This window comes from Zonotrichia albicollis, chromosome 2, assembly GCF_047830755.1.
Source record: "Zonotrichia albicollis isolate bZonAlb1 chromosome 2, bZonAlb1.hap1, whole genome shotgun sequence".
Lineage (NCBI taxonomy): Eukaryota > Metazoa > Chordata > Aves > Passeriformes > Passerellidae > Zonotrichia > Zonotrichia albicollis.
This window is the reverse complement of record NC_133820.1, coordinates 59087220-59099158: the sequence shown is the minus strand read 5'-3', so window position 1 is coordinate 59099158 and position 11939 is coordinate 59087220. Positions and strand designations below refer to the sequence as shown.

Genomic DNA, 11939 nt, shown 5'->3' with positions numbered 1-11939 from the left:
GAAAGCAAGATGAGTGGGGAGAATTTCGCATCCTTTTCCTCTGCCCTCAGGAGTATTTACGTACCGGGTTCTGCGCGTGTCCCATTTTCCCACCCGTCAGTCCCTGCCGTGTGGTGCACGGGCACCTGCAGACCGCCACCACCCCCCGGCGACCCCGGCCGCCGCTTTCTGTCGGCGCTGCGAGCGCATCGCTGCATCCCCCAGCCCACGGCTTCGGCCCCGCAACGCCCGCGGTCCGGGGCGCGCTGCGACCGTGCCGCGAAACGCCGTCACAAATACAAGCCGGGCTCTGCCCACCCGGGCGCGGCCCCCTCGCGGGGCACCCGAGAGCCCGGCCGTGCGTGGGAGAGGCGGCGGGCGGCGGGCAGGGGCCGCGTTATGTAAGGGCGGCGGGGCGGGCGGTGCTGCGGCGGCGCGGGGCGGCTCAGAACGGGCGGCGGGGCCGCGGCGGCGGCGGGGGAAAGCGGCTTATCCCCCTCCTTCCCTCCCTCCCTCCTTCCCTCCTTCCCTGCCTCCCTCCCTCCGCCGGGTTGCCATGGAGACGGGCGGGCGGCGGCGGCGGGGCTGTCACTGAGGGCTCGCACCGCGCTCCGCGGCGGAGGGGAAGCCGCGGCGGCCGCGGCTGCAGCGGCAGAGGCAGAAATGGACTCGCAGTGTGACTGTGTGGAGCCCCCGGCCGCCGAGCAGCCGTCGGGGAGGATTAACAAAACCGCTTTCAAGCTTTTCAGGAGGAGGAAGTCCGGGGGAACCATGCCGAGCATCTTCGGGGTGCGGAGCAGAGGAGGGGAGGGTAAGGGCGCCGGCAAGCCGGGGATGGTGCGGAGCCGGACGCACGACGGCTTGGCCGACGCCGTGCTGGAGAGCAGCAAGAAGGAGGAACCGGGCAGCGGCGAGGCGCCGAGCCGCGAGGCGCAGGAGCGGCCGGCCGGCAGCCCCGGCGGCCCCGTGGCCAAGTCGCACAGCTTCTTCTCGCTGCTGAGGAAGAACGGCAGGCAGGCGGAGGGCGCGGAGCCGCGGGCCGGCGGCAGACAAAAGAAGGGGCTGAAGGGGATCTTCAGCAGCATGCGGTGGCACAAAAAGGACAAAATCGGCAAGGAGGAGAGGGGGGAAAGCTCGGACATCTCGTCCGGCCTTATCATGCCGGGCTCCCTGACCGCCAGCCTGGAGTGCATCAAGGAGGAGACGCCGAAACCTTTGTCTGAGAGCCCGAGCGGCGCGGCAGACGCTGGGCCGGAGCCGCCGCGGGAGAAGCGCAGCGGCGAGGCGCCCGCCGCGACCCAGGAGCCCCAGGCGGGCGGCGCGGAGCCGCGGGCCAGCAGCTCCCCGCGCCGGGAGGAGCCGCCCGCCGCCGCCGTGCGGCCACCCGAGGAGCTCCGCCGCGAGCGACCCGAGCCGGCCGCCGGAGAGGTTGGGACTGCGAAGGATGCGGCGATAACAGGTGACATTCCAATAACGACTATTCCCCCTGTTGAACCTCACTGTGATAGCGGTCAAGAGACGGCAGCCGCCCCTGACCCTTCCTCTGTTGATCCACCCTCAGAGCAATCGATTGATCGTATTTGTTTGATGTTTGCTGACGTGACTTCACTGAAAAGCTTTGACTCTCTTACAGGCTGCGGAGATATTATTGCGGACCATGAGGAGGATGTGGGCGGCGGGAGTGGCGTCTGCGAGAAGAGCACCCCCGGGCCCAGCAAGCTGGGGGCCACCAAGAAGCACCCCACCATGGTGGCCTACCAGGGAGGAGGGGAGGAGATGGCCAGCCCCGACCAGGTGGATGACACCTGCCTGCAGGAGTTCTGGGATATGCTGTCACAGACGGACGAGACTAAGACGCAGGGAGGAGGAAGCGGAGGAGGGACAAAGAAGCCCGAGGGGTTGAAGGAAAGCCGAGGTACCGAGGGGGCCCAGAACAGGGTGGTGGTGAAACGCGGTGGCCTCCACCAGATTGCCATTCACCTGAACCACAAAGAGGAGCAGAAGAGCAGGGAAAAGGAGCAGCACGAGGGTGTCCCAAACAGCGATGAGGGCTACTGGGATTCCACCACGCCTGGTCCCGAGGAAGATAGTTCCACAAGCATCCAGAAGGAAACCCTTCCCAGGGATAGCTACAGTGGGGATGCTCTCTATGACCTGTATGCCGAGCCGGATGAGAACCCACCAGCAGGGCCCACACACGAGGAAGCCCCCAGTGTGCCACGCTCCAAGCCCGTGTCTCCCATAACGACCGTGAGCTCGCTGAAAACACCCTCCAGCGCCGCCAAGGACTCCAAGATACCCATCAGCATTAAACACCTTTCCTCATCACAGTCACATCCTGCCAGCCACGGAGCAGATGCCAGTAACAGCCATCACGTCGCACACCATCACCTGGCCAAAAGCGAGATGCACAGAACAAAAATCCCCGTCTCCAAAGTCCTGGTACGCCGAGTCAGTAACAGGGGCGCAGCCGGGTCAGTAACGGGGACAACAGTGAAAACTGCCACGTACCAGGACAGTGCCAAAAAGTAGTTGGGTAAGAAGTGGAGGCAAAGGCAGAGAACGATGTCCATGTGGGAAAGTCTGCTTAGGAGACCACAGATAATGAATTAGTTTTGCATCACCTGAAGAAAGTCACCTAAAAGGCTTCCTTCACTGTACTCTGTGGGCCTGCACTTCTGAGTCTCTTCTTACTAGACTGTGTGGCTGAATACAAAAAGTCAACTTCTTTTTGAGCACTTTTTTTACATTTGTATCTTTTTTCTGCAACTAAACACTGGGGAGGTTCATTTTTACATGCCTTTCTGGAAGCAGGACTTGGATTATGACCATCCTTCCTCGTGCAAAGCAGTGTCATGAGTTCTTCAAGGGAGCTACAAAAGGAGCGACATGAGAGGTTCTCCTCCGATACATTTATCTCCTAATCGTTTCTCGGGGAGGAGTAGAGGCTGGGTGCCTGGCTGGCTCTGGAAATGATGTTTGCTCCACAAGATGTTGGAAAAAATGCCAAGCAGAAAACAACCCACCTAACAGGTATTTTGCCTGCTATAGGAACGAGAACACTGCTCTGCAGCAGACTTGATTGACTTGTGTGCAGGAGATAAAACTAAGGAGTTAGGTGGACTCGTCTAACAGGAAAACACATTTTCGTTTGTCTGTCTGTCTGGTTGGTTTTGATCTGGTCTAATGTAAATGGGTAACAGAGACACCTGACGTAGGTTCAGATGTTTACATCAATACTTGTCCGATAATGCATACAATCAGGTTCAGGGAAACATTTTACTAAATGCCAATATATACACACTGTCCACATTTTTACAATAACTTGCTCGCCATGTGTAAATATATATGTGTTTTAGCAGATTTTTTATTAAAAAAAAATCACCTGTCCTTATTATCTAGAGTTTAAGCAAGAGTTAGTTTTTATAGGTAGATAATTTTACAGTTCTAAAAGGATAGGACTTTGTGTAAGTACCTTAAATTAGAGAAAAACTCTGGTTTGTATGGGCTCATGCATCCCCAGATAAGTAAGTCTGAAGTGCTGATTTTATTCCAGTGGCACATTCCATGGCTCAGAGCAGATGTTCTGACAGCACTGCCACTGCAAACCTCTATTTTCAGGGGTTTAGACAAAAATTGCTCTGGGCTTAAACCTTACAGAGAAGGAACCCAGCAAAGAAACTTGTTTTTTAAGTATTATTTTTTAAAATATATAAAATTAGTTTTTGACTATTTAAAAAAAAAGTTTGGGTTCTCATTGCTTTTTATTTTCATTCTCAATAATGTCAGAATAATTTTATGTTAAGAGAGAAAAAAATATGGTAAGCTAGTGGTACATTATTAAATGGTCTGATGAGCTTGGATCTTAGGAAAAATGTATTAATGGCCATGACATTTTTGAGTAGTGGCTACTGTACATGGGCATTGGCAACATTTCAAAGAAATATAATAGGGTTTTAATGTGCCTGAGGACATATTTTTATGATACACTGAAAAAGCTCTAAAAATCACTGAAGTCTAAAGGTAAATATTATGTATTTACAAAATATTTTGATATAAGTATTTAATCATCAGACCACAGTTAAATATATAATATATGCTCCAGCGTATCTAAAATAATATACATTTTAAAAATATACATTTCTATATTATGCAGAGAATCCTAAATTCACATCATTGAAACTAATGGGTCTGATCTTGCATAGCAGTTGGTTTTATTGTCTCTTAAATCAAAAGGAAAAAAAAAAAAGAGGAAAATAAATATACAGAATATACATTTGAAGGATATTAAGGTTGTAGGCAAACCATAAAAAGCCAGGAAATACCATAATAAGAATTGTATATATGTATAGGCATGATTTGTGGTTCACTGGGGAAATGACCCAGTGAGTCATGAAGGTGAAATTGGCATCCAGTTTTGAAATTGCTGCAGAATTTAATACCGACTTGCAGCATCCCAGTGAAAGTGTTAGCTTCCCTGACCAGCCCCTGTTTTCATGGTTTAAGAACCTTAATACACTTCAAAGAGGATTATTTTATGTTTTCTTCCTGACATGTAGGTGTGTGGTTCCCTGTGTGCCCACTCCCACAGACGTGTTGTACATATGCATGTGCAGCGAGGGCACAGCCCCGGGCAGGGTCCCTGTGCACACTCACACTCACACTCACACTCACACTCACACTCACAGCCTGGGGGCTGTGCTCCACATCTGCCTCCAAACACACTCACCATGGCTTCCTTTGCCTGAGAAAGGGATTTGCATTTGGTCTGACTCCACTCGTGCATTTTAGAAAGTCAAAGCTGAAACACCCTCTAAAGGATGTGTGTACAGAACACAGAATATTATCCTGCTCCTCAGCCCTAACATGACATTCCTTTTCCTGTTCTTTTGGTTTTGTTTGACTGTGAGGGATGCATCTTTCCTTGCATGACAACTCTGCAGAAAAATCATAATTCCCCATTTTGTTCTAAGGACAAATTGTGCTCAGAGATTCTATAAGGTACTGGAAGTTGAGAGGGAGGGAGGATGTGGTGGTAGTACCATAAAAACTGGAAGCACTGAGTACAGGTAGTAGGAGTGGTGCATCTTTAAACCCACTAGGAGATACCAGCTGCCATCTCTACAGGACTTGTGTGTGTCAAATTATTCATCATATGTGTTTTGTTTGCATTGTGGCATGTCTGTATTGAAAAACCATCAGTGTGACACTAGACTAACTCCCTCTCACGTAACCACTAACACAAATCATCATTAAAATGCTTTGGCTTCCCTTCATTCTTCTCTCTCCTCCTTTGTTTTCTGCCACGTTTTTCCCTCCATCCTCTGCATGAGACAGCCTCCTCCTGGGTGCTAACCCCAGGAATGAGGAGCTCTGGGCTGGCATGGGGCATGGGTGGGAAGGCAGCTGCCCAGGCCAAGGTGCTCCACAGCCACTCCCTCAAGCTTTCTGTCACATACCCCCTCTGAGCACATTTTGCAAATCTCTCTGCAGTTTGTTTGGCTGCTTGCTATGTACATATTTTAAGGACAATCATATCCTTAAAAGGAGAATGGGAAAGTAGCTGGTAGTCGGGCGTCAGTGTTTTGAATCATTGCGACATGCTGACGTTGATTCAGGGTAATGGTTGTGTGAGAGTAAAGATACAATTTCATGTTCAAATTACCTTTGTACTTCTAAAATCCACTTTTGTCTTTAAGCCATCTATGTTTTTTATTTCGAAAGGTAATAGAAGATCTAATATTTACCAGGGCTTTCAATTTTCATGGAAATATATTTGTAACACTCCACACAATGCCTAAAACAATCATTGAAAGGAGGTTCAAAGGCTTTCTTTAGACCTATGTATAATTTCTGAAAGATCCCTGTAAAATACTGTGAGATGCCTAAGAACAAACAGTTAATGGCTTGCTGGATTTAAAGGCTGAGACATAAAGAAGTAACAGTCCTGAGGCATTTTGTGGTAGCTTGCATTCTTATTTGTGTTACCCTGTTCAAGCATATATTTTCCTTGGCTTTGGTAGGTATTGAGGTAGAAATGGTGTTCTGAGTCCCAAAGATAACAATCCCGATGGTGTCATTGTTTTGATTTCCTTAAAGTATATTTTTCTTTATTTGTTTCATTTGTTATTTGGTGGTCTGAATGATGCTTTGTAATTATCAGCTGTATGTCGTTCATAAAGGATTTTATAGATCAGGACTTGGTATTTAGTTATGTGTACTCTTTGCACTTTCAGGTCCCTACTGGTAAATTTTGTATGTTCTTAGAGTTTTTCTATATATTGCATAGTGTTCTATAGCTATCTGCAGTGATTTCAGTGATATACACTCCTGTTCTTTATATCAGCACAAAAGATTTCCTTTCAGCAGCATGAAATTATTTTTTTGTGGACTTGTTTTGTCATAATAGGAGCTAAGTTTCCAGTACTAAATGTGTGGCCTGCAAAAAACATAAAAGGTTTTATTTTCCATGTAGTGCATATGCATTTTGCTCTTGCCAGTAATAGGACTCAAACATTCGTAGTAGATTTCAGAGGAAATTCCATGACTAGAATAAGAAAAAACTATGATCAGTCTTATTCCATCAGTAACCAGCATTTTCTTCATCCACTGTGAATATCCTCACCACCATTCAGGGTAGTAGAGGACTGAATTTTAAAAACTACGTGCATAGATGTACTCTATGAAAATTACTTCACTGATTATTTTTAATGAATCTTACAAAATTATTTATCTAAGCAAGTATTGCACCAAAGTCTTAAAACATCTGATACAGATGGTATTTTCAGTAAGATGCTATGAGTGCAGATGAGCCAAATTAACAGGCTTTGCTTAGCAAAGCAAAACCGTGTTGTTTCTTAAATTTGTAGTACTGACTGAGTTTGCAGATCAAAGGGAGCCATTGATTCTGCTGCGTGGCCATGCACTGAGGTTTTTCTTTCCCTGCCCTAATGGACTACTTTCAGAAAAGGCTTTTCAGGAAGATAATGGTATGAAAGGGACAGATCACAGTAACAATAGCCACTTGCAAGACAGATGGTTATCCAACAGCCAACACGGAAGATTCTAGGCAAGGTGGCCTGAAAATGTATTTTCGTAGTTACTGATATGAAAGACTGGGGCTTCTGTCTTGAAAAACAAATTGACACCAACTCAAAGACAATGCAGAAATGAGTCTTGGCAAAATTCACACATGACAGCTTCTGCAGGGCTTGATTTTGGTTTTTCATTTTGTCTTTTCTTCTCCCCACCCCCTTTGTTTATGTTTTTATTATGGTGACATAACCCCACGTGTCCGAGCAGAACTGCACAACAAATGACTCTTCTGAGATTCAGTGCTAGGAATACACTGCCAGTTGTCCCCAGTGGCCTGGGATGGGTTCCTGCTGAGTGTCCCTCCCTTCCACTGAGGGATGGGAGGGATGGGATGATAGGATTCCCTTGTCCTGAGTCCACGTGCTGTTTACTGTGAGCAGGAGGTATCAGTCTGTTCTGCTGTTTGTTTTCAGGGGACAATTTATTTTTAATTTAGCTCATAGGAATTTTTTAGTCATCATTAGTTCATACCTTGTCTTCCTTGTAAGCATCTCGGGTAGGAACATTCAGCACTGATTTGGTGTTTCCTGGGTCCATTTCATGTAGAGAGAAATGGAAGAACTTGTCATATGCAAAGGAATAATAGCTATAACCACTTGAGCCACATCATGGGGGCCTTGATTCCTGCAAAAGCAGGTTATTAAAACTTCTTGCCTTAGAAGGCTTCTCCACCCAGAACAGTGAGTACTATTGCCTAGGATGTTTTGGGGTTTTTTCCCGTATGTCTCTCATTTCAGCTCAGCCATACTGCAGTTGCTTGGGAAACAGATTTTTGATCTAGCCTTCCAGCACCAGAAAAGACGAGCTGCTGCCACCCTGCCTCCTCTTCAGGAGGTCTTTGTTTCTACTTCTTGGTCTTGAAAAAATTAAACCCCCTCAGAATAAGTGGCAAAGATATTTAAAATGGAGATGTCTGCTGTGTGACCTCATACATATGGGTGAGAATGTTAAGTGATATTTTGCATAGCATGGAATACATTCCTCCACTTTCCTGTTGTGAACAATTTAGTAAATGTAGCAAGGAAGCGGGTCACTCTTGAAGGAAAGTCCAGGAGCTGTTTGTTATGCAGACTGTGCCCAGATTTTATCTTTGCTTTCCTTTTTCCTTTCTGTACATACTTAAATAAATAGAGCCAAAGTTGTAGTACAGAGAGGAAAAGGTTAAGCACCTCACAGGGCAAGGAATTTAAACTGCCAGGCTTAAAGGCTTGTAGCAATGGCTAAAAGAAGATTGCTTTGCCTACTTTGACATCACATCCAAGCAATGCTCTGCAATAAAATCTAATCCTGCTATGGCCACAAAGTTAGGAAACTGGCATTTGCCAACAGGACAATCTCCTGCCAGGATCCAGTTCTGCTGTGGCAAAGCTTCCACTGACTCCAGCAAGAACTGGCAGAGGTCCTTAATCTCTTAATCCTACGGAAATAAGTATTTCTTAAACAAGTCTTCCTTTTTTTTTTTTTTAAGATTAACATTATTCAGGTGTTTGTGCAGTCTTTTATATTATTGTGGTAGCGTTTTCACTGATCTGAATGCAAAACATGTCTTTCCATTGTTTTTCATCCTAACAAGCTGCACTCCAGCACGTAACTCCAGTGCTCAGCATGTTTAAATTACAGCTAACACAATCACTGCCTTCCTTAATTTAACTCTTGATGGCAAAACCAGGACCAGCTTCTTTCCAGAGCTCTAAACCCCCCACTTGTTTTGTCATTGTTCATGTTTTTGATATGGTAACTAATGAAGCCTCCCTTTAATTATTGCACAGCCACATTTTAATGTATCATTAGGGAGAAGGTATGTGGGGACTAAATGGTAAGATCTTTAATAGATTTTTATTATTTTGGAAGATGTTGCATCAAAACAGTTGCTAAATCAGTGTCAGGTTGTTTCCATGGGCTTTTTATGCAGATGCATTGGAAGCTTTGAACATAATGTGCTTGTAAAAGAAAATTGGTTGTATCTGCTTTGAATTAAGGCTGACCTTAAAATGTAATTCTTGGTTAATGGCAGCAGAGGAGAAGGTGTGTCCCAACTCACCTGCAGCCTGTGGACTGGGGGAGCAAGGCACCCCAAGTCACCAGCAGAATTTGCTGTGTGACCTCGCCCTGTGGTGCCAGCAGAGGGGTGCAAGGTGGTGCCATGTGGAGGTGCCAGCCCTGGACAGCAGCAGGAAAGGGCAGGGTGATGGTGCTGAAGTGGGAGGACTGATAGGGCATCTGGGAGATGGGCTGAAAGCAAGGCCTGGACCCCTTGTCCTTGTGGAAAAAGAGTTACACAAATGCCTAAAAACCCTGTATCCTTTCTTTCTTGCACTGATGCTTGGGTTCATGTGTCACACTGAGAGAGGAGCCAGTGTGAGCTCGGGTGTGCTGAAGCCAGTGCTCCTGCAGGTGGACTGCTGTGTGACTGCTCTCATCAACACCTGAGCAGTGCCCAGTGTCTTACTTTCTAAAGGCAGTTGCAGCACAGAAACATCCACAAACCCCCTGTAGCCCAGCACTGGCCTATGGCCTCTCACTGCTCTTCCACCCTCATTTTGCCAGGAAGATGCAAGGACCCAAGCCCTAGGCAGAGTGGTGAGCTCTGGCTGCACCCTTGCAGCCCAAGGACAAGTGGGGAGGCAGTGTAAGACACAGTGCAGCAGCACCAAGGGCTAAGCAGCATTATCCTGCTTTTCTAAAGGGGGAACAAGACTTGAGCTGTTGCTTTTTCATGAAATTAAAATAAATCCTCTACCATGGGTGAAATTTTAACAGCTAGACAATGACTCATTCCACCAGTATTCTATCTGATATCGGTGGATCTGTAAGTGCTGTTGGTTTTTATTGAGTGAAGATCCCATAACTTGGCTCCATCTGAATTTACCCTGCTCTGGTGTTGAAGCCTGGTGTTGAGGTCCTGTTGAAATGGGAGATGAGGTATGAATGTGGGTGATGGAAAATACAATAAACCCAGAAAATACAACATGGCTTTAGTCTTTAATGGCAGCCCAACTCTGCTTAAACATCATGGCGTGCCTGAGAACAGGGTAGCAGGGACTGCATCAGACAAAGCAACGCTCTCGGTGTTTCCTGCCTGCTGAAGGGGACGTGTGTGTCCTGTTAGAGGTCACTCAGCCTGTTTCTGTAAGATGTGATATAGCTGACAGATTACAATAATTACAGTTAATTACAATATTTCCTTGTATTATTGTGTCAGCCACCTCCTGTAAGGTAGCAAACAACCTATTTGAGATAATGAGTGAGTAACACCAGAACTCCCCTCTCTTCTCATCTAAAAGGTTTGGTAATGATCTGGTGGGCCTGTGTGCACCAACTTTTTCTTAAAGAAAGCTCACAACATTCTGGGAGGCTGTTTATGACAGACTGTTAGACACACTCTGCTCCTTTCCACCTCTACAAACTTTTATGAGTACGTGTCTCCTCGAACCACTGTATTCTTAATGTATTTACAACCTAACTGATAGCAATAGGTGTCTTTCTTCCCTGGCAGTTCACAAGGATATACTAATCAGTGTTTGTTATATTTTTAATTCTGTAAATATTTATTTTGGTACTCTGTGTATTTATTGGCACTGATTCTGGTGTTTGCTTATGTGTCATTGTAAATGTTGATGGTTTCAATAGTCTTGCTTCTAATGAATGTAAGGAACTCAGACTAACTGCACTTTTCTTCCATTCAAAAATCTTAACAGTGAAAAATATTCCCACTGTCATGTGTTATAATGAAAACAGTCAATAAAATCAGTTGTCACTTTTCATTGATGAATGTGAAGGTTACTTTTTGATGTTCAAGTTAGAGCCAATCTATCGAGCGCCCTGGAAAATACTAGGCTTTTCAAAGCAGGACATTGGGGAGTTATGTCACCAAAATAGCATAAAAGAGAATACTTGGGCATCTGTGCAATTTCATTTTCATGTAGAAATGCCTTTAGCAGTTTTACTAATAACATCATACTGAATTTGTTAGTTACAGGAGGACTTTCAGAAACGAGAGTTTTGGTCTTCTGGTCTCCTGTTTCATCAGCATGTGGGTTTTGTTTGGTTTTGGAAATTTTTTTTCCTTTTAAACTCCTTACACAATGAAATGGACTGAGCTTTTATTTTGTTTTTCAAATCAGCTTTGTTTTCTGATTCTCCTGGTTGAGAAGCAAGTGGGGAAGCTTGTTCTTTTGGCATAAATTGACTTTGGAGTTGCAGTTTTGGTGTGACAGTTAGCAAATGCAGTCTGCAGTAAGCTACATTTCCCACCTTTAAAATGTCTCTTCCTTTTTGTGACTATTAAGTCACATTTATTAGAACCTCTGGTTTGCAAACTTCTCTAAATTTCTTGGATTTTGAACGTGCATAAAGCATTTACATCAGTCAAGTTTTAATCCTTAGGTTTATTTACTTTGCTGAGCTAAGTAGCACTGCCTTGCTGAAGGTTCTCCCATGGAATATACTGAGCCAGCCAGAGGAAGAACTGGAATAAAATCTGCTCAAAAGGTTTTGAGGAACAACAAAGCAAAAGGCGTGAAAAGCTTGTTAATGCTAGTAAGGAGCAGGGCACAGTGACATAAATGATCCTGTGCTCACAAAAGCATAACTCCTCTTTCTAATAGTTGGAAGGAGGCGGAAGAAATGTTTTTCTGGTGATTTAGTGCACAAACACTTTTACATGCAGGCCTTCTCAGTCTGTGTCCCCTATTGCACGTTACTGCCTTTTATCCTATGCATGTGAAAGCAAAAGAGCTGTGGTTAAAATTTGTTGCCACACATATTGCCTGGTGGCTACCTTGCTTTTGTCCAAGTACAGCTACTGGGATTCTGGGGGACAAAGGGGTTTCAATGAAGTGCAGGGCAAATGTACAGCAACCTCG

The 11939-nt window shown here is 45.7% G+C and overlaps 1 protein-coding gene across 1 annotated transcript; it reads left to right on the top strand.

Annotated features, from left to right (window-relative positions):
* Positions 1–503: 503 nt before the first annotated feature.
* Positions 504–10842, top strand: AMER2 (APC membrane recruitment protein 2). The gene is made up of 2 exons (XM_014263957.3): positions 504–1438; positions 1613–10842. The coding sequence occupies exons 1-2, from the start codon at positions 643–645 to the stop codon at positions 2509–2511; spliced, it is 1695 nt and encodes a 564-aa protein (XP_014119432.2). The 5' UTR covers positions 504–642; the 3' UTR covers positions 2512–10842.
* The last annotated feature ends 1097 nt before the right edge of the window (positions 10843–11939 follow it).